General features: G+C 47.9%; 1 protein-coding gene across 2 annotated transcripts in view; it reads right to left on the minus strand.

The window, feature by feature from the left end:
* The window catches only part of LOC115471611 (acylamino-acid-releasing enzyme-like), a 294,629-nt gene that overhangs the window by 164,548 nt on the left and 108,875 nt on the right, over window positions 1–21,206 (minus strand). For both annotated transcript variants that reach the window (XM_030205319.1, XM_030205318.1), the window contains one exon: window positions 7,163–7,338. In XM_030205319.1, coding sequence (XP_030061179.1) covers window positions 7,163–7,338 — 176 coding nt within the window. The remainder of the gene's footprint in view (window positions 1–7,162; window positions 7,339–21,206) is intronic.

A 21,206-nucleotide genomic window follows, 5' to 3' on the forward strand; every position in this document is an offset into this window, starting at 1 on the left:
GCCAATGTTCGCTTGCAGTCAATGTGTGGAAATGACATTCAGCAGGGCGGGTATGCGGTGTGGGAAAGAATGTTGGCAAGACGATTGACTGGTTAAGATGGAACTCCGACACCACCTTTGGCAGGAACTTAGGGTGTGTGCGGAGGACTACTCTGTTATGATGAAATTTAGTATACGGAGCATGGGCTACCAGGGCTTGAAGCTCACTGACTCTACGAGCTGAAGTAACTGCCACCAAGAAAATGACCTTCCAGGTCAAGTACTTCAGATGGCATCCATTCAGTGGCTCAAAAGGAGGTTTCATCAGCTGGGTGAGGACGACGTTGAGATCCCATGACACTGCAGGAGGCTTGAAAGGGCTTTGACAAAAGCAAGCCTCTCATGAATCGAACGAATAAAGGCTCTCCAGAGAAGGCTTTACCCTCTACACGATAATGGTAAGCACTAATTGCACTAAGGTGATTCCTTACTGAGTTGGTCTTGAGACCAGACTCTGATGTGTAGAAGGTATTCAAGCAGGTTCTGTGCAGGACAAGAACGAGGTTCTAGGGCCTTGCTCTCACACCAAACGACAAACCTCCTCCACTTGAAAAAGTAACTTTTTAGTGGAATCCTTTGTAGAGGCAAGCAAGACACGGGAGACTCCCTCAGACAGACCCAATGAAGCAAAATCTACGCCCTCAACATCAGATCATGAGAGCCAGAGACTGAAGGTTGGGGTGCAGAAGCGCTCCATCGTTCTGCGAAATGAGAGTTGGAAAACACTCCAATCTCCACGGTTCTTCAGAGGACAACTCCAGAAGAAGAGGGAATCAGATCTGATGGGGCCAAAAGGGCTCGATCAGAATCATGGTGCCGTGGTCTTGCTTGAGCTTCAGTAAGGTCTTCCCCACCAAAGGTATGGGAGGATAAGCGTACAGGAGGCCCGTCCCCCAATGGAGGAGAAAGGCATCCGACGACAGCCTGCCGTGTGCCTAAAGTCTGGAACAGAACTGAGGCAGCTTGTGATTGGTCTGGGAGGCGAAAAGGTCTACCGAGGGAGTGCCCCACTCTCGGAAGAGCTTGCGTACCACTCTGGAATGGAGCGACCACTCGTGCGGTTGCATGAGTCTGCTCAACCTGTCGGCCAGACTGTTGTTTACGCCTGCCAGGTATGTGGCTTGGAGAAGCATGCCATACTGGTGTGCCCAACGCCACATCCTGACGACTTCCTGACAGAGAAGGCGAGATCCGGTGCCCCCCTGCTTGTTGATGTAATACATTGCAACTTGATTGTCTGTCCGAATTTGGTTAATTTGGTAGGTCAGCCGATCCCTGAAGGCCTTCAAAGCATTCCAGACCGCTCGGAGCTCCAGGAGGTTGATCTGAAGATCTTGTTCCTGGGGGGACCATACCCCCTGGGTGTGGAGCCCATCGACATGAGCTCCCCACCCCAGGTGAGATGCAACCGTCTTCAGCACTTTTGTGGGCTGGAATGGGCGTCCCAGGGTCAAATTGGTCCGAATTGTCCACCAGTGCAGCGAATTGCGACAACTGATGGATAGGCGGATGACATCTTCTAGATTCCCGGTGGCTTGGCACCCCTGGGAAGCTAGGGTCCATTGAGCTGATCTCATGTGAAGACGAGCCATGGGAGTCACATGGACTGTAGAGGCCATATGGCCCAGGAGTCTCAACATCTGCCGAGCTGTGATCTGCTGGGACGCTCTGGTCTGGGAAGCGAGGGACAGAAGATTCTGAGCTCTCGTCTCGGGAACATAGGCCTGAGCCGTCTGTGAATTCAGCAGAGCTCCTATGAATTCCAGAGATTGGACTGGCTGGAGATGGGACTTCGGGTAATTTATCACAAACCCCAGCAGCTCCAGAAGTTGAATAGTGCACTGCATGGACCGAAGAGCTCCTGCCTCTGAGGTGCTCTTCACCAGCCAATCGTCGAGATACAGGAACACGTGCACCCCCAGCTTGCGCAGGTACGCCGCAACCACCACGAGACACTTCGTGAACACCCGTGGTGCAGAGGCGAACCCAAAGGGCAGCACACAATACTGAAAGTGACGTGTCCCCAGACGGAATCGAAGATACTGTTTGTGAGCTGGCAGTATCGGGATGTGAGTATAAGCATCCTTTAAATACAGGGAACATAGCCAATCGTTTTTCTGAATCATGAGTAGAAGGGTGCCCAAGGAGAGTATCCTGAACTTTTCTCGCACCAGACACTTGTTCAGGCCCTCTCAGGTCTAGGATGGGGCACATCCCCCCTGTTTTCTTTTCCACAAGGAAGTACCTGGAATAGAATCCCTGCCCTTCCTGCCCAGGTGGCACAAGCTCGACCGCATTGGCGCTGAGAAGGGCGGAGAGTTCCTCTGCAAGTACCTGCTTGTGAAGGGAGCTGAAGGATTGAGCTCCCGGTGGACAATTTGATGGGGTGGAGACCAAATTCAGGGTGTATCCGCACCGCACTATTTGGAGAACCCACTGGTCGGAGGTTACAGGAGGCCACCTTTGGTGAAAAACTTTCAACCTCCCCCCAACCGGCAGGTCGTCCGGTACGGACACTTTGATGGCGGCTATGTTCCCATGGATCCAGTCAAAAGCCCGTCCCCTGCTTTTGCTGTGGAGGCGCAGGGGGCTGCTTAGGCGCACGCTGTTGATGGGAACGAGCGCGCTGGGACTGTACCTGTGCCTGAGGAGGCCTTCGGGCCGGCTGGTTGTACCTACACTTGCTGTAGGCGTAGGGTGCAGCCTGCCGGGCCCGGGAAAAACGTCCACCTGCAGAGGTGGATGCTGAAGGCGCCCGGTGGGGGAGCTTGTCGAGAGCGGTTTCCCGCTGGTGTAGTTGGTCCACTAACTGCTTGACCTTCTCGCCGAAAATGTTATCCCCCAGCAAGGGACATCCGCCAGCCGCTGCTGGGTGCGGTTGTCCAGGTCAGAGGCACGCAGCCAGGAGAGTCTGCGCATCACTATACCTTGGGCCGCAGCTCTGGATGCCACATCACAGGTGTCATATATACCCCTGGACAGGAATTTTCTGCACGCCTTCAGCTGCCTGACCACCTCCTGAAAGGGCCTGGACTGCTCCGGGGGGAGCTTGTCAACCAGGTCCGCCAGTTGCTGCACATTGTTCCGCATGTGGATGCTCATGTAGAGCTGGTATGATTGTATTCTGGTCAAGAGCATGGAAAAATGGTAGGCCTTCCTCCCAAACGAGTCCAGAGTGCGAGACTCCTGCCCAGGGGGCGCCGAGGCGGTATCCCTCGAACTCCGTGCTCTCTTGAGAGCAGAGTCCACGACCGCCGAGTCATGAGGCAGTTGAGGCCGCATCAACTCCGGGTCTGAGTGGATTCTGTATTGGGACTCCGCTTTCTTGGGAATGGTGGGATTAAATAATGGCTTCAACCAGTTCCGAAGCAGTGTCTCTTTGAGGACATTGTGCAACGGTACCGTGGAAGACTCTCTAGGTGGTGATGGATAGTCGAGGACTTCAAGCATCTCCGCCCTCGGCTCATCCACAGTGACCACTGGGAAGGGAATACTGATAGACATGTCCCAAACAAAAGAGGCGAAGGAGAGGCTCTCAGGGGCGAGAGCTTCCTTTCCGGTGAAGGTGTGCGGTCGGAGGGAAGGCCCACAGACTCCTCGGAGGAGAAATATCTGGGGTCCTCCTCCTCCCCCCACGAAGCCTCCTCCTCGGTGTCGGACATGAGCTCTCTCAGCTCAGACCGCAACCGGGCCCGTCTCGACTGTGAGGAGCCAGGTCCTCGACGAGGGTGTCGAGAGGTGGACTCCCGCGCTGGCGGGAACAAACCTCCTTCCATCGATGTGGATTCCACCTGAGTGGCGAACGACACCGGTGCCGCAAGCGGCGCCGGCGTCAAAGACTGCATCACCAGACCAGAGACCACCGGTGCCTCCATCAACGGCACCGAGGGTGCAAGCACCCCTGGTGCCGGCAAGGCCTGGCGCATCAGCCCTTCCAGGATCCCCGGAAGGATGGCTCGGAGGCACTCGTCTAGGCCCGCTGTCGGGAGAGGCAGGGGGGCCGGTGCGGGCGTTGGTGCTGGAAGCTGCCCGGGTCCAGGAGACGGTACCGCGGTACCCGACGATCTGCGCATCGACACCTCTTCGATAGAGGAGGGGCGCTGCCGCTTCCTGGGGTTCGAGTCTTCTCTCGACGTCCCGGAGCTGCCAGTCCAATGCGCCGTGGGCGACCGATGATGGTGCTTCTTCGCCGCTTTCTTCAGATGTCCGTCATCGGCGCTCCGCGGCATAGACGAGGAGGAAGTGGAGTCTCCACGGCCTCTAGGGATCGGATCCGACAGGGTTCGGTCCCGATGGTCCTGAGCAGCGGGAGTGGCCGGGGTGGACTGCCCACGCGGCCGCTCACCGCCGCCGTCGTTGGCAGGTCGTCGGGCCAAGGGAACCTGTGCTCCTGGGGTCGGTGCCATAGTCGGCGCCGATGACATCGACATCGACATCAGTACCGGTACCAAAGACCCGGCCGTCGAAACCGATGCCGTCGAGGTCGACTTCGAAGGGCCGGCGCAAGTTCCAAAAAGACGGTCCCGAAGAACTTGCCTCGCCACCTGCGTCCGCTTCCGCAAGCCGAGACACAAGGTGCACGCCTTGGAATTATGCTCCGGGCCGAGGCACTGGAGGCACCAAGCGTGAGGATCAGTCTGCGAGATCTGCCGGCCGCACCAACCACACTTCTTGAACCCGCTCGGGACCTTCGAGGACATCGACAGAAAAATCGCGTTGGTGAGATCAAAATCGTCGATGGTGGCGGAGAAAAGCACACCAGAAAAAGAAAGAAACGGCCGCGCGGCCACGACGAGGCGACCCCGCGAAGAAACTCGACGAGGGGAAGGGAAAAAAAACTTTTTTTTTTTTAAATAAAGGGGCGCGAACGCGCAAACAAGAAAGAAATAAAAGCGCGGACTAGGCTGCAAATCGGCTTTCCGGGGCTGACACGGAGAGGGACAAAGACGCGTCTCTCTCCAGCGCGGAAAGCAAAAAACTGAGTGGGAACGGTCGCGCACGGGCGGGAAGACGGCTGTGCATGCGCGGTGGGCGTACCCTGCGTGCGGGACCTCCCGCGAGATTTTTACTCTGGTTTGAGGGGCTGCCGAGGACATCAACCCTGTCGTGAGAACAAGCAGCCTGCTTGTCCTCGGAGAAACAACGTGAAAGTATGTATGAAAATCTCCAGTATGACTTTACCAGGAACAGTCCCACCCCCTTCTGAACACCATGGTCCCCCCTCCCTCCTCTCAACCCCCCATTCCAGAACTTCCCACACATATCTCCACCACTCCACAGCATGTCAGAAATAGTTATCACTTAGATGCCTGAAGTCCCATACCCCATCTCACCCTCCTTACAAGCGCTTTCAGGCAAGCGCGTAATATCTACTCTAGATAATAAACCTTAACTCCCAAAGTGCGAAAATAGCCAACACTCACATCCCATACCACAGTTAAACCACAGCAAACATAAGTATGTCAGAAATAGTATGTATGCAGTCAGTGATAATCTGTAATGGAAGATCTTGGTGATGGCAGTTCTAGTAGACTCTGCACCATCGTTTGTGCTGCTTCAATGGAGTCATATGAGGTCCACTGGCCATTCAAGCAAATTTTTAAAATGGGACAGATAAAGCAATACAACGCTGCACAAAGCGGAGTGAATTTCCTGCGTCTCTCTTGCAAGGAGATTGAGTAGTCTTGGAAAATTTTTATATCTTCACCTTCATAATTTAAAGTTTCTCACTTCTGGCGATAACCATGCAATATCTCAGTCTTGTGGATGTAATTATGGACTTTGATGATCACTACTCTCAGTCGTTTCCTGCCCTCCTGATCACGGCCTATTCGGTGGGCTCTCTCTAAACATAGTGGGCCAGCACTGTTCGACAGCGCAAATTCCAAGGCTAAACACTTTCCAACACTGAGGCCAACAATCGTTCAGCTATGTGCTCGGGCAAGCCCGCCAATCTAAGATTGCTATGACAGGAGCGATTTTCGAGATCTTTTAATTTACTTGTGTGATCTTGCAGCTGCTTTTCTGTGAGATAGCGGGCTTCGTGCCTGCTGACACATCCTCCAAGGAGGACACCTGCTGTTCCAGTTCGCCAGTACGACATGTCAGCTCTGCCAGGAGCGCTTCTATATTAGTTATTTGTCCCAACAATCGCTCAAAATGAGGCTCCATTGCTTTCCCGACTGCCACAGCGAATTGCGTTAATTGTTGCTCTGTAAATGCGGGCCTGTGTTACCCGCGTCATCTGCCATCTTGGCCTCAGCAGCATAAGTTTTGGGCACGTCTTTTTTCTGCCCCTTACCGGTCATCTCGCTTCGCAAAGGTAAAAATATTTCTCCATAGTACTTCCTCAACAAGCAAGGAGCAGGAAAGTCTCGGCAGGAGCTATCTTCAGTTTGTGAGGAGTGAATTAGATGCAGTTATCCAGGAGAGATAGAGACACACGTCCTACCTCTCGCACTGTATCACGTGTTCCTCCGAGAAAATCTCTTATAAATCAGGGCCTCATTTTGGGTTTGAAGATCAACAAAAGTTACAAACTTATAGTCCAATATTACCAAATATAGTTCAAAGTGGCCAACAATAAGAGAACTAGGCCAGACATCTAGGAGCGTACATTGAATTAACGTCAAAATTATAACTAATTCACTGTATTTAAAACATATTTCCTAAAGAGATACGTTTTAAGCATCTTCTTAGCAGCAAACCTAGACAAGGCTATAATCCTGTTTGGAAGGTGTGACCAAAAAGCTGCTGCTTGATACATAAAAGTTGCCTGCAATAATTTCCAGTAGCGAACACCTTTAGGGCTGGGAAAGCTAAATATCCAAAAATAGCCCTATTCCACACTGCAGTAGATGGTAAAGGAGATAAGCAGTTGTGTTTTGAAGAAATCAGGGAAACCAGTTGGCAGCCTCCTGTGTATGATACACTATACCCCAAACTTGCTCCTATCACCCCTGCAATATATTTTGTGTTCCCACCTCAAGCTGCCTGTCTGACTTTGAGCAAGTCAATTAACATTCTTGAATAACACCATATAAATTCTTTGAGGAAAGTACATGTTATAATGTAAAAGGCATCTAAAAAGCAGGAATTATGTTCTCACTACTGGTTGTACAACCTTGACAGTTTTGTCCGTCTTCCCAGGTTTCCCCATCCCTTCCTCCTCCTCCACGATGCTGCTGATCAGCTCTGGTGCTTTGCTTTCGAAGAATGACTCTGTCTTTGGACGTTTCTTCTCAGCTACGTATAAAAGATGGGTCTCCGAATGTGACCACTCCAGGCACCCAAACTGATCTGGTATAGGTACAAAACAGGAAAAAAAAATCACCAAGTAGGGAAAGCTCACAAAATTCCTTCCAACCATTCTGCATAGAAACTGGGGAGGGGGGGCGATGGAGTGAAGCTCGTGGGTGTTGTGTACATGTTTGTGTGCATTTGTGCTAGTATGTGTACTTGTTTTCTGGGGTGGGAGGGGGAAGGAAGAACTAAAGAATTACACAAAGAGTTTTAAAACCAGAAAAATGTCAACACATATTACCCATCCTTCTACCTTCTAAATGTAAAAGTCTGCTGACCTGAAAAAAGCCAGTTGTCAGTCCTAACCTCCTGAATCCTGACCACATCTCACAGGTCTCCCTTAAGCATATGGAAACATGGGAAGGGCGATTTTATAACAGAGTGTGTAAGTGAACTTACACACTTAACTGCACTACAAGCTATTCTATAACAGAGTGTGTAAGCTCCTTACTACATAAATGCAAGGGGCGCACATGTGGATGAATCATGAAAGGGACATGGGCATGTCTCCAACTTACATGTGTAGCATATAACATTGTAAGCTGGGTGCCCATTTACAACTGCTATTGACATGTCATACTGGGTGTGCCTAAATTTATACACACTATCCTGACTTACGTAACAATTCTATGACAGTATCTAGGTGCACAGAGGCCATTATAAAATTACTGTTCAGTGTGCAGCATTCAGGCACCTACATTATGACACCCAGTTATACAATTGCCTCCCAGTATGTGCAAAGTTTGCCAATGACCCTGCCCACTGCATATAGAGATAGTTGGGCAGACTAGTTTTGGAGTGCAGCAATGGGTCAGCTACAGAGGATTAAGTTTTTGGAGTTGGCAGCAGTTTATGTAGTGTTGACAGTACTGAGCCAATATCGACAAATTAAAGAATAGTAAATCATCTAGACCAGATAGCATGCACCCTAGGGTACTGAGAAAAATCAAACATGAAATTGTTGATCTGTAACCTGTCGTTAAAATCATCCACACTCCCTGAAGATTGGAGGGTGGCCAATGTAAAGCCGATTTTTAAAAAAGGTTCCAGGAGTAATCTGGGGAATTATAGACCGGTAAGCCAAACCACTGCCAGGCAAAATAGTGGAAATTATTAAAAAGAATAAAATTACACAACACATACATAAACATGTTTTAATGGGACAGAGTCAGCATGGATTCAGGCAAGGGAAGTCATGCCTCACCAATTTGCTTAATTTCTTTGAAAGCATGAATAAACATGTTGATAAAGGTGAGCCAGTTGATGTAGTGTATCTAGATTTTTGAAACATTTTTGACAAAGATCCTCATGAAAGACTCCTGAGAAATTAAAGAATCATGGGATAGGAGGCAATGTTATATTATGGATTACAAATTGGTTATTGGACAGAAAACAAAGGGTAGGATTAAATGGCCATTTTTCTCAATGAAGGACAGTGAATAGTGGAGTGCTGCAGGGATCTGTTTTGGGACCAGTGCTATTTAACATATTTATAAATGATCTGGAAATTGGAACGACAAGTGAGGTGATTAAATTTGCAGATGACGCAAAATTATTCAAAGTTGTTAAAACACATGTGGACTGTGAAAACTTACAGTAAAGATCTTAGGAAACTGTAAGACTGGGCATCCAAATGGGAGTTGAAATTTAACGTGGACAAATGCAAAGAGATGCACATTGTGAATAATCCAAATCGCAGTTACTTGATGCTAGGGTGCACCTTGGGAGTCAGCACCCAAGAAAATGATCTAGCTGGCATTGTAGACAATACGCTGAAATCTTATGCCCAGCAAACAGGATGCTAGGAATTATTAGGAAAGTCATAGCAAATAAGTCCAAGAATACTATAAATGCCTCTCTATAGCTCCATGGTGTGACCTAACCTAAGTAAATTTTGCGTTCAATTCTGGTGGCTGTATCTCAAAAAAGATATCGAGAAATTAGGTCTTACCTGATCATTTTCTTTCCATTAGTCCTTCCCACTTTTCCAGAACCTGTGGGACAGTTGTGTCCATTAACAAGCAGGTAGACATAGGGAACTAAAAACTGAGTTTAGACATATGTCTCTTGGCATCCAGTCCAGCTCCTCAGTATTTACGTAGACAAGCAGTAAGGAGAAACTCAGAATACACACAACAACCTTAAACAACTCACTAACCTAACACTAACCAAAAGGGCAAACATGTGTGGACCTCTCTCATCTCTGGACAACTTGTAGAGAACAAGAGATATGCAGAAAGCACCATGCAATGTGCCAATCGCTATTTGATCCATTGCTCTGCACTGACTAAACATCTCAGAAACCTTGGTCGGACCTCTGGAATAGTGGGAAGGACTAATGGAAAGAAAATTATCAGATAAGACCTAATTTTTCCTTCCATTATGTAGCTTCCCACTATTCCAGAACCTATGGTATGTTCAAAAGCAATCCTTAGACTAGGTGGGATCCTGGTGCCACTGACCTAAGGACCAAAGTCCCAAAACTGGCTTTCATGAATCTAACCATCAAGGGATGAATGGAAACTTCAACCTTAGAGTGAAATCGCTAATGGCACTCAAGTGTACTCTGACTGAGTTAGTTTTGAGGCCGGAATCCAAAAGATGAAGGAGGTACTCCACAAGGGTAAGAGCAGGGTCGAGTGCTCTGGCTGCAAACCAAAGGAAAAATCTTCTCCACTAGAAACAGTAACATTTCTGTGTAGAAGGTTTCCTAGAGGCTAGGAATACCTTAGAGACACAGTTAGGAAGGTTTAAGGAATGTAAGTCTATGTTGTTTCACTCTGCCGCTCCCCAGTACCTCTCCACTCTTGTCTCTCCCTACGCCCCCTCTCGGGTACTCCATTCTGTGGATAAATCTCTCATCTATCCCCTTCTCCTCTACTGCTAATTCCAGACCCCGTTCCTTTTATCTTCCTGCACTTCTTGCCTGGAATAGACTACCCAAGCCTGTACGTCTAGCCCCGTCTTTGTCCGTTTTCAAGTCCAAACTTAAAGCCCACCTCTTTACCACTGCTTTTGACTCCTAACCACTTCTCACTTGCCCTGTCCTTTTATCCTCACCTCTTTATTCCCTTACCCTTATTGTTCTGTCTGTTTACCTGTTTTATCTAGATTGTAAGCTCTTTGAGCAGGGACTGTCTTTTTGTGTATGGTGTACAGCGCTGCGTATGCCTTGTAGCGCTATAGAAATGATAAGTAGTAGTAGTAGTTGTCAAGAACCAAGATATCAGGGCCAGAGAGCGAGGGTCTGGATGGAGGAGGAACTCCTTGTTCTGTGTTATTAGGATTGGAAAGGGTTCTAACCTCAATGATTCCTTTGATGATAACTCTTGGAGAAAAGGAAACCAAATTTGACGAGGCCAGCAGGGAGCAATTAGAAACATGATCCTTTGGTCTTGATGTAGTTTGAGAAGAGTTTTTCTGATTAGAGGCAGAAAGGGAAGGGTGTATAGAAGATCCGTTCCCCAATAGAGCAGAAAGTATCTGGGGCCAATAGAGCAGAAAGTATCTGGGGCTACTTGTTTGGGAGGATAGATTCTGGAACAAAACTGGGGAAGCTTATTGTTCTGGGAAGAACTGAACAGGTTTATTGCTGAGGTGTTGCGTTCTCGAGGACCTTGGCATTCTGTCAGGCTTCTTCCCCGGGAACCCTGGGTACGTGAGTCCTTGGACCACGGCCGAGGAGCGGAAGTGGCAGGCAAGATCACCTTCGGAGCAGAGAAGAGACAAGGCTGGACTGGAACCCCGGACTGGAGTCCTGCACTGGAACACTCGTGACTGGAACGCACCGGACCGGAACACACTGGAGTAGGCTTCACCTACGCTTAGCTGCCTTTCCCCGAGGGTTGAGCCCTCAGGTTCGAGCAGCCGGTAGGGCTTACAGGAAAACCAGAACTGGAACCAGCAACAGGAACAACCGTAGTCAGGATCCAGCAGTGCTCCCAGGTACCTAGACTAACGTGAGACAGGCAGGCAGGGAATGTCCGGGTTCTGGCAAAAGTCCGAGACAGGTGGCTGGCAGAGAAGATCTGAGTACAGGCAATAGGCAGAGACAGGTGGCTGGCAGAGAATAACTGAGTATAGGCAATAGGCAGAGACAGGCATGGTCAGGTTCAAAGCAGGAGTCTCTGGGCAGGCGGCTAGCAGAGCAGTAGATAGGTACAGGCAAGGGTCAGAACCAATAGCAAGACTAGGGCTGGAGCTCCAGTAACAAGGAGAACTGGCAAAGGACAAGACTAGGGCTGAAGCTCCAGAAACCAAGGAAACCCCACCAGGGAAAACCAGAGGCTAAACTCAGGAGACCTAGAAGCTGTACACAAGCTAACAAGCAGAGCAGTGCCCAAGCTAACTAGGCAAACACTAGGAACTCACACAGAGCAAACACAGAAGAACTAGTAAAGCTGTACACAGGCTACCAAGCAAAACTGTGCCCAAGCTAACTAGTCAAACACTAGGCAATCACACAGAACTGGACAATGTAGCAGTGCACAGAGCACTCTAGCATACCAGGGACCTTATACGATGCAAAGGCCAAGGCTGCAGTCTCTAAGTGATTAATAAAGCCCTTCAACACCAGAGACACAGCTGCAGCAATCTCTAAGTAACTACGGAGGCTGTTCAGGCACAAACCACAGAGCAGGCAGAAAGCACAGTGAAACACAGAGAGGCTTCCCACACCCAGGTGTAGTGTAGTGAATCAATTAGAGTCATGCTGGAAGCAGCCAGCACACACACACACACAGAGCTAACCCAGGCAACACCCACAGGTGCAGTATAGTGAGGCAATTAGTGTCATGCTGCTGGATGCAGCCAGCACAGAGAGCCAGAGCTAGCTCAGAAAGGACAGACAGAAGAAACAGGAGCCAGCTAGGAAGCTGACCCCCAGGAGCAAGGTAAGTCTGAGGGTGGTCACGGCCACAGACGTGACATGAGGTTCCCTGAAATATTGGACGAATTATAGGCATGCTGAGGGACTATTCGTGAGGCTGAAGGACCATGCTGTAGTTGTCTGCCCCAACATTCTGTTTGCCGGCTAGATAAAAAGCTCTTATAGAGACATTTTGATAAGCTGCCCAAGTCCATATGTGGATTGCCTGTCATCAGAGGGGTAAGAACCAGTTCCTCTTCGTTTGTTCAAGTAATACATCTCAACTTGGTTGTCCGAGCGAACGAGTATTATCTGATTGAGGATGTGGTCTTGGAAAGTTCTGAGGGTGTTCCAGACTGCTCACTATTCCAGGAGATTGATATGATGTTCTTTTTCCCGTGGGGACCAAGAACCCTGTGTGTGTAAGTCCATCAAGGTGAGCAACCCCAACCCACCATGCAGGCTTCCTTGGCGAGGACTTTGCGGTGTGAGAGAGGATGGAATGGAAGTCCCTGGGTGAGATTCTGGGAAACAATTTTCTTATTTATTTTTATTTTAGATACATTTATACCCCGCACTTTCCCACTCATGGCAGGCTCAATGCGGCTTACATATACAGGTACTTATTTGTACCTGGGGCAATGGAGGGTTAAGTGACTTGCCCAGAGTCACAAGGAGCTGTGCCTGAAATGGGAATCGAACTCAGTTCCTCAGGACCAGAGTCCACCACCCTAACCACTAGGCCACTCCTCCACTATAGTTGTGGAGTAACTTGAATATGGGCTGAGAATAATCCCATGGCTTGGGACCACTGAGAGGAGAGTATCCACTGAGTTGTAGTCTGTGCCAATGGTGTTACACAGACTGTTGAAGCCATGTGGCTGGATAGGCAGAGCATCTGACGAGTAGATATCTGTGTAGATCTGGAAACCTGAGAGGAGAGATGCATTATGATGTCTGCTCTCAGTTGAGGGAGGAAGGCTCTACCCCGAGTAATGTCCCGATGAACTGTATAGTCTAAACTGGTTGAAAATGTGATGAGGTAGTTTATTACAAACCCAAGGAGTTCTAGGAGCCATATGGCAGATTGAACTGAGGTCTGTGCCAACTCCTAGGAAGCTGCTTTGATTGACCAGTTGTTGAGGTAAGGGAAGACACATATGCCCCATTTGTAGAGTGTTGCAGCTACTACTGTGAAGACTCACAGGGCCAATGGCAAGCCGAATGGCAAGACTTTGTATAGATAATGCACAGTCCCACAGCAGAAGCGCAGGAACTTTCTATGCACAAGTAGAATAGGTATGTGAGTACAAACTTGTCACGGTTGTGGCTGTGCCCCATGTCTATACTCACCCCTCCTCCCAGTGACCAGGCCCTGTGGATGTTGTGGACTGCTTTTTCACTGTTTCCCGGTCATGTTTCAGAGATTAGTCCAGTCCTATTCTGGTGTTCCAGCATTCCAGCCTTACTCTGGTGTCCTGTAGCCAAACCTCGCTCTGGTGTTCCTGCAGCCAAACCTTGCTCTGGTGTTCCTGTAACCAAGCCTCATTCTTAGTTGTGACATCATCAGTAAAGTCCTTTATAAGCACCTTGGAACTTTCATGTCTTGCCTTTGCAACAGAGGTCTTCAGATGAGTTCTCGTCTATGTATGTTTGTTGTACTTCCAGCCTGCTTCTGCTTTGTCTCTGGTCTGTAATCTTGCTTCTGTTCCACCCTGCTTGTCTTCAGCTTCAGTCCCTGCCCTGCTTATATTCTGTCCTGCCTGTCTTCAGCTTCAGTTTCAGTCCCGCTTGTTCCGGTCCTGCCTGTCTTCAGCCTCAATTCCAGTCCTGCTTGTTCCAGTCCTGCCTGTCTTCAGCCTCAGGTCCTGTCCTGCTTGTCCAGCCCTGCCTGACTTCAGCTTCAGTTCCAGTCCCGCTTGTCCAGTCCTGCCTGACTTCAGCTTCAGTTCCAGTCCTGCTTGTTCCAGTCCTGCCTGTCTTCGACTTCAGTTCCAGTCCTGCCTATCTTCGGCTTCAGTTCCAGTCCTGCCTGTCTTCGGCTACAGTTCCAGCCCCGCTTGTTCCAGTTCTGCTTGTTACAGTCCTGCTTGTCTTCAGCTTCAGTTCCAGTCCTGTTTGTACCAGTACTGCCTGTTATCAGCTTCCATCCTTGGTTGGGTGGTTCGCCTGCTGCTGCCATTTGTCGGCAGCGGCCCAAGGGTTCACTATCCTTGAATCCGTGACAAAATTTCCTTGGATCATGGGAAAAAGTGATCTCAGGGAAACCATCCAAAACTTTTGAGTAGAAATTTGTTTAAATCTCGCAGGTCGGGAATAAATTGTACTCCCCTGTCTTTTTTGGTATGAAAAAGTATCTGGAGTAAAATCCTAGACCCCTCTCCAACAGAGGAACTGGTTCTATTGCATTCTGTCGAAAGAGAACAGAGCACTGTTTTTGAAGTATCATCATCTGGAGGGAGTTGAAATGAGACTCTCTTGCTGGCTGATCAGGAGGTATTTTTTCCCAATACAGAGTGTAATCATGCTGTATGATCTGTAGTACCCAATATTCAGAGGTTATGAGCGGCCACCTCTATTGAAAGAGTTAGTAAGTTTGCCTCCTACTGGTAGGTTGCTTGGCACAGACAACTGAATGGTGGCAATGCTCTCTAGGAAGGAGTCAAAAACTTGGTGGATGTTTAGACCAAGAAGGGGTCTATGATTTTTGTCCCTGCTGCTGCCGCGGACATGAGCATTGTCATAGTCCTTTGAGATGAAAGAGGTGTGGGAGTATAACGACTCTTAGATGTATAGTAATTGAAGCGCTGAAATCCTACCGCAAATCTTCTAGAAGAAGAAGAGACGGTAGAAGTCTGTGGCCTGGATAGAGTTTTAATAGTGTCTGTATATTTTTTTAAATTAGGTCAGCCACTTCTTCAACTTTGTCACCAAATAAGTTGTCTCCACTACAAGGGATATCTGCTAGACACTCCTAGACAGCAGATTTGAGGTCGAAAACTCTGAGTCAGTAAAGACGTTGCATTGCTACACCTTGAGCAGAAATCTGAGAAGAGACATCAAAGGCCTGTCTTGCCAGATATGGGGTAACTGTGTTTTCTCAAACCCAGTGCATTTCTATATCCAGTACATTGTGTCAAATTTTCTTTGGGGCAACGTGCCATTAGTGGAGTCTCCCAGTTTTTGATCAGATTATTTCTCATAATTGTATGAAATGGAACAGTGATTCCCTCTCTAAAAGGAGAGTCATAATGTACAACCTCAAAGAGTTCTGAATCAGGTTCTTCCTCTATCTCCAATTTGAAAGGAATGGCTTGGGCCACGTTAAGGACAAAGCAAGGCAAGGATATACTTTCTGGAGAAGACTTACGGATCTCTGGAAGAGAAGAATCGGATGGAATGCCATTGGACTCCTCAGCTGAAAGATCCTGTGGTTCCTGTTCCATCTCCCAGGAAAGGTCCAAACCTGACTCTTCAAAGTACTATTCTTGCGAAGTACATGGAAGAGAGTGTCAACTAGAGCGTTGGCTCTGCGTCAGAGTGCGTAGAGGCAGATGATTCTCTGATGCTGAAGAAAGTTCCTCTGCCAATGTCGATGCATGCGTTCCTGATGCTCCCAATGGTCAATGACGAGCCAGTGTGTGGGACCTCTCCCATGACTGTCTCTCCAATTATCCATGGTCTGGGCTGAGGCTTGCGCAAGCACCCTTTAAGCCTGACTAGACTGCTTATGCAGTAGCCCTGAGAGCTCCTCTATGAGCATAGCCCAGATTTCCTCCTGTAGAATAGGCTTTGGTACCAGCTGTGACAACAGTATAGAGGCAGCTTGAGTTATAGCCTGTGCAAACATAGGAGATCTCGAAGGCTCTCAATGAGAAATAAATTGTAGAGAAGGAGGGCGGTTACTGCGACATGGACTCTTCCCATTCATCGAGGATGTCAATGCAGGAGAGAACAATGGTGATGCTTCTTAGGATTTTACGCTGCAGGTCCCTCAATACACATGGCACCAACGAAGAGTCTTTACGAAGTCATGGTACCAAATCCGATGTTAAACATTCTTGATGTTATGTTGGTGCACCTAATGTCAATGCAAACGCCAGTGCAGATCCAAAAAAAGTTTTCACACTGGACTCTGCAGGATTTAAGTGTCCTTGCTACATGCACAGACACATTGTATGTCCCGGTGCTCCAAACCCAAGCACTGAACACATCAATTATAGGGGTCTGTGCCTAAAATGGGCCTATTGTATGGAATACACTTCTTTAAGCCACTCAGCACCCTCATTGACATGGAAGGAAAAAAGGCTGACACAAAGCCAAAAGGCTCAATGGACTGGGGAGCTCGAGTAGTTTCATAGCTGAAAATGGTCAATGCTTCCCAGCCAAAAGAAGGGCCCCAAAGGCCGAAAAAATTAAAACTGAAAAATAATTAGAAAAATCAATAAATTAAATTTAAAAAAAAAGAAAGAAGAAGAATATGAGCAAAAATACCCCGAAAAAGCAAAGGGACCAAAAAAGGAAAAGTTTGACGTGCTGAAGATAAATGAGAAGCCCAACCTCTCTGCTCCATGGAAAACGCTAGACTGCTGGTCCTGTGCTTGAGCATCAGGCAGGATGGTACCTATACATACACGAAGGGAGAACGGCCTCAAATTTTTTAAGTGACAGACTACTAAGGCAGTGTCCTCACCACGCTCTGTGGATGATGTCACCCACATGTGATATCATGCCTGTTTGTCTTCAGAGAGTGCAATTTATCTTTCTCCTCCAGAACTAGTTGGTAGAGACAAGACATGGCTCTATCCAATCTCAGCCCCATGTCCAGTGAGACCAATTCTGCTGTAATCAGGTCCTAAATGTCTGGATGCATCAGGAAGGCCTTAGAAGGACCTTTAAGTCCACCTCATGATCGACGAAGATGGAACTTCTGACGCTGAAGCAGAAGGAGCCTCAAGAGAAAGCACTGCCAGTGCCTCACATGTAAGAGTACTGAGCACCTCTTTATAAAACAACCTCAGTACTTTTGGATCATCCTCTTCCTCTAACGGCTCCTTCAATGATGGCTCCTCTGAAAGACTGAGGCCACATCAAATAAAGAAAAGACAGTAGCCTGTTGGTTTACTGGATGAAGACCTAGTCCCATTGCAGCTCTAAACTTATTTGAGACTTCTATTATTCCAGTTTCTTCCTTTTGCTATTTAGGTCTCATTTTGGACTCTCACGACTTTTTCACCACAGATTTCTAATATATGTAAAACTGCCTTTTTTATCCTCAGACAGCTTTGCTTGGTCAAGAAGTATTTTGATCACAATGCATTTCACTCACTTATCTTGTCTTTACTAATTTTTAGATTAGACTACTGCAACATTATTTATTTAGGTTCCCCTAGCTATGGAACCTAGCTATGTTCTCAAGCAACTCTAGACTTTACAAATCACCGCTATCAAGCTACTCTGTCATGCTAAGAAATTTGATTATGTCTTCTCTTTACTCCAGAAACATCATTGGCTTCCCATTTTTCAAAGAATTATTCACAAGCTATTAACCATTACATTTAAAGCATTCCAGATAGGTTTCCAAGCAATACATAGCTAACTTCACCATCCCCTACTCACCAATGCGTTTACGTACATCTATAAATGATTTCTGTTTAATCCTTCCCAATCCTAAACAAGCAATTCTTGAATCAACTAGACATTGTGCATTTTATTTTGTTGCTGCATTCCACTGGAACTCCCTCTCCCGCGATATCAAAGCCAAATCCTCTTTTAAAAAATTTAAATCAGCCATAAGACTTGGTTATTCCACCAGGCCTATAGTACTTCACAAGATGTTTACTGATTTATGTAATTATTTATTTAGAACATTTATATCCCACAAATTCCCACCAAGGCTGGCTCTATGTGGCTAACAACTTTTATGTTAAAAAAAAAACCAAACAAACAAACCATAGTAAATCAGGGTTGGAACAGAAAGCAGGAACATCTTGGGTGGGGAGCACACAACAGGTGAGACCAACAAGGAACGGCAGGAAGTTAAGTGACAGAGGCGAATGTTTTACCACATAAGTCTTAATGGACTTTTTGAACAGAATGTGGTCGGTAGTCTCCTTAAGTGTAGATGGTAGAGCATTCTAGTAGCGAGGACTCAAAAAGCAGAAGGAGGAGGTGAAGAGTAATTTGTATCTCAGATTCCTGCAGTTAGAATAGTGGAGATTGAGATAGGTACAAGAAGGCTTTTTGGAATTTCTGGAAGGGAGGTCAATCAGGCTGAGCATATAAGCTGAAGCTTCCCCGTATATAATCTTATGGGTAAGAGCACAGATTTTGAATTCAATACACTCTTTGATCGGGAGCCAATGAAGCTTCTCTCTAAGGGGTTTTGCTGATTCAAACCGAGATTTATCAAAAATTAATCTCACTGCAGTATTTTGCGCCGTCTGAAGCTTCTTGAGGGTGTGTTCTTTGCAGCCGGTGTAAATCCCATTGCAGTAGTCGAAATGGCTCAAGACTAGAGTGGATTAGAGTCCGGAAAAGGTCACACAGTAGGACCTGCTTAATGCGTTTAAGTGACCTCATGGAGAGGAACATTCTCTTCACAACAGATGTAACTTGAAGGTCGAGTGACAGGTGGGAATCCAGGACGACACCAAGCAGCTTCAAGCTATCTGCGATAGGGAGGGAGTAGTCCAGCGCAGTAATCGAGCCCGGTATAGATTTAGTATACTGTGAGGAGAGAATGAGGCATTGGGTTTTTTCCTTGTTAAGCTTGAACTTAAATGCGGTCGCCCAATTGACCATAATGGCAAAACTGTTCTGTATTTCGTCTGAGATTTCTGTTAAGGATGATCTGAAGGGAATGTAAATAGTTACATCATCAGCACAGATGTAAGAGTTGAGGCCATGGTTGGATAGGGCCGCAGCAAATCAACATGTTAAATAGGGTTGGTGATAGGGGGGAGCCTTGCGGAATGCCACAGTAAGATCTCCATGGTGGCGAAATAGAGGAATGGACTTTAACCTGATAGGAGCGAAAGGAGAGAAATCCTCTAAACCATTCTAAAACATTGCCTCCAACACCGAATTCAGCTAATAAAGTAAGAAGGAGGTCGTGATCAACCATGTCAAATGCGCTGGACATATCAAATTGTAGAAGTAAGATGTTTTTTCCAAATGAAATTTCCTTCTTGAAGTTGGAGAGGAGCGTGACCAGCACCTTCTCAGAACTATGTTGTGCCCGGAACCCGGATTGGGAGGCATGGAGAAGAGAGAATTTATCCAAATAATCAGTGAGCTGGGCATTGACCATGCTTTCTATAGTCTTGACTAGTAAGGTAAAATTATGTATCATACCTGATAATTTTCTTTCCATTAATCATAGCTGATCAATCCATAGACTGGTGGGTTGTGTCCATCTACCAGCAGGTGGAGATAGAGAGCAATCCTTTTGCCTCCCTATATGTGGTCATGTGCTGCCGGAAACTCCTCAGTATGTCGATATCCAAGCTCCATCCGCAGGACTCAGCACTTAGAGAATTACACCCACGAAGGGACACTCTGCCCAGCTCACCACCGCTGAAACGGGGGAGGGGAATTAACCCAGCTCATCCCCACACAAGTGGAGGAGGGGAATCCGTCCAGCTCATCCCCGCGGAGCAGGGGAGGGACACCACACCCGCCGATGCGGGGGGATCTGGCTTATCCTGCAACCGCAACCGCGGGAGGAGCTGACTGACCCTAACACCGCCGAAGCGGGAGGGGTACAAAACTGCTCTACTGCCGCACGAAACGGGAGGGAGCGCCGGCAGAATTTAAGTCTCAATCCAGCCCCGTAAAACGGAGGGGAGAGGAATGCAGCAGCTCACTGTAACACAAATTCGTCTCAACTCTTGAAGAATTCATTGAAAAACTTGAACACGAAGTCCTCCTGAACAGGAACTGAAGACTAAACTTGAAACTGAAATGCAACCAGAATATAAACAGTACAGATATCTGGGAGGGGCTATGGATTGATCAGCTATGATTAATGGAAAGAAAATTATCAGGTATGATACATAATTTACCTTCCATATCATCATGCTGATCAATCCATAGACTGGTGTGGATGTACCGAAGCAGTACTCACCCAGGGCGGGACATAGAAATCCCTGACCGCAACACTGAAGCTCCACACCGGGCCTCCGCCCGAGCAGCCACAGTCAAGCGGTAATGCCTGGAGAAGGTATGGGCCGAAGCCCAAGTTGCCGCCTTGCAAATCTCTTCCAAGGAGACGGACCCGGCCTCTGCCATCGAGGCCGCCTGAGCTCTAGTGGAGTGAGCCTTCAGCTGGATAGGCAGCACCTTCCCCGCGGCCACATAAGCCGCTGCAATGGCTTCCTTGACCCATCTTGCCACTGTAGGCTTAGCAGCCTGCAGACCCTTACGAGGACCTGCAAACAGGACAAACAGATGATCCGATTTCCGGAAATCATTGGTCACTTCCAAGTATCTGATGATGACACGTCTCACATCCAGATATTTGAGAGCAGAGTATTCCTCTGGGTAGTCCTCCCTACGAAAGGAAGGGAGACAGAGCTGCTGATTCACATGGAAGCGAGAAACAATCTTGGGCAGGAAGGAAGGCACTGTGCGAATAGTCACTCCTGCCTCAGTGAACTGCAGAAAAGGCTCTCTACATGAGAGCGCCTGGAGCTCGGAAACTCTTCTGGCTGAAGTGATAGCCACCAAAAAGACTGCTTTCAACGTCAGGTCTTTCAGAGATGCCCTCGACAAGGGTTCAAAAAGGCGGCTTCTGCAATGCTCTTAGCACCAGGTTGAGATTCCACGCAGGCACCACTGAGTGCAGAGGAGGGCGCAGGTGATTAACTCCCTTGAGAAAGCGCACCACATCTGGCTGCGAAGCCAGGGAAACACCCATCAGGCAGCCCCTGAAGCAAGTCAGAGCCGCTACCTGGACTTTAAGGGAACTGAGCGACAGGCCTTTCTCCAGACCTTC

Source organism: Microcaecilia unicolor, chromosome 6 (assembly GCF_901765095.1).
Source record: "Microcaecilia unicolor chromosome 6, aMicUni1.1, whole genome shotgun sequence".
NCBI lineage: Eukaryota > Metazoa > Chordata > Amphibia > Gymnophiona > Siphonopidae > Microcaecilia > Microcaecilia unicolor.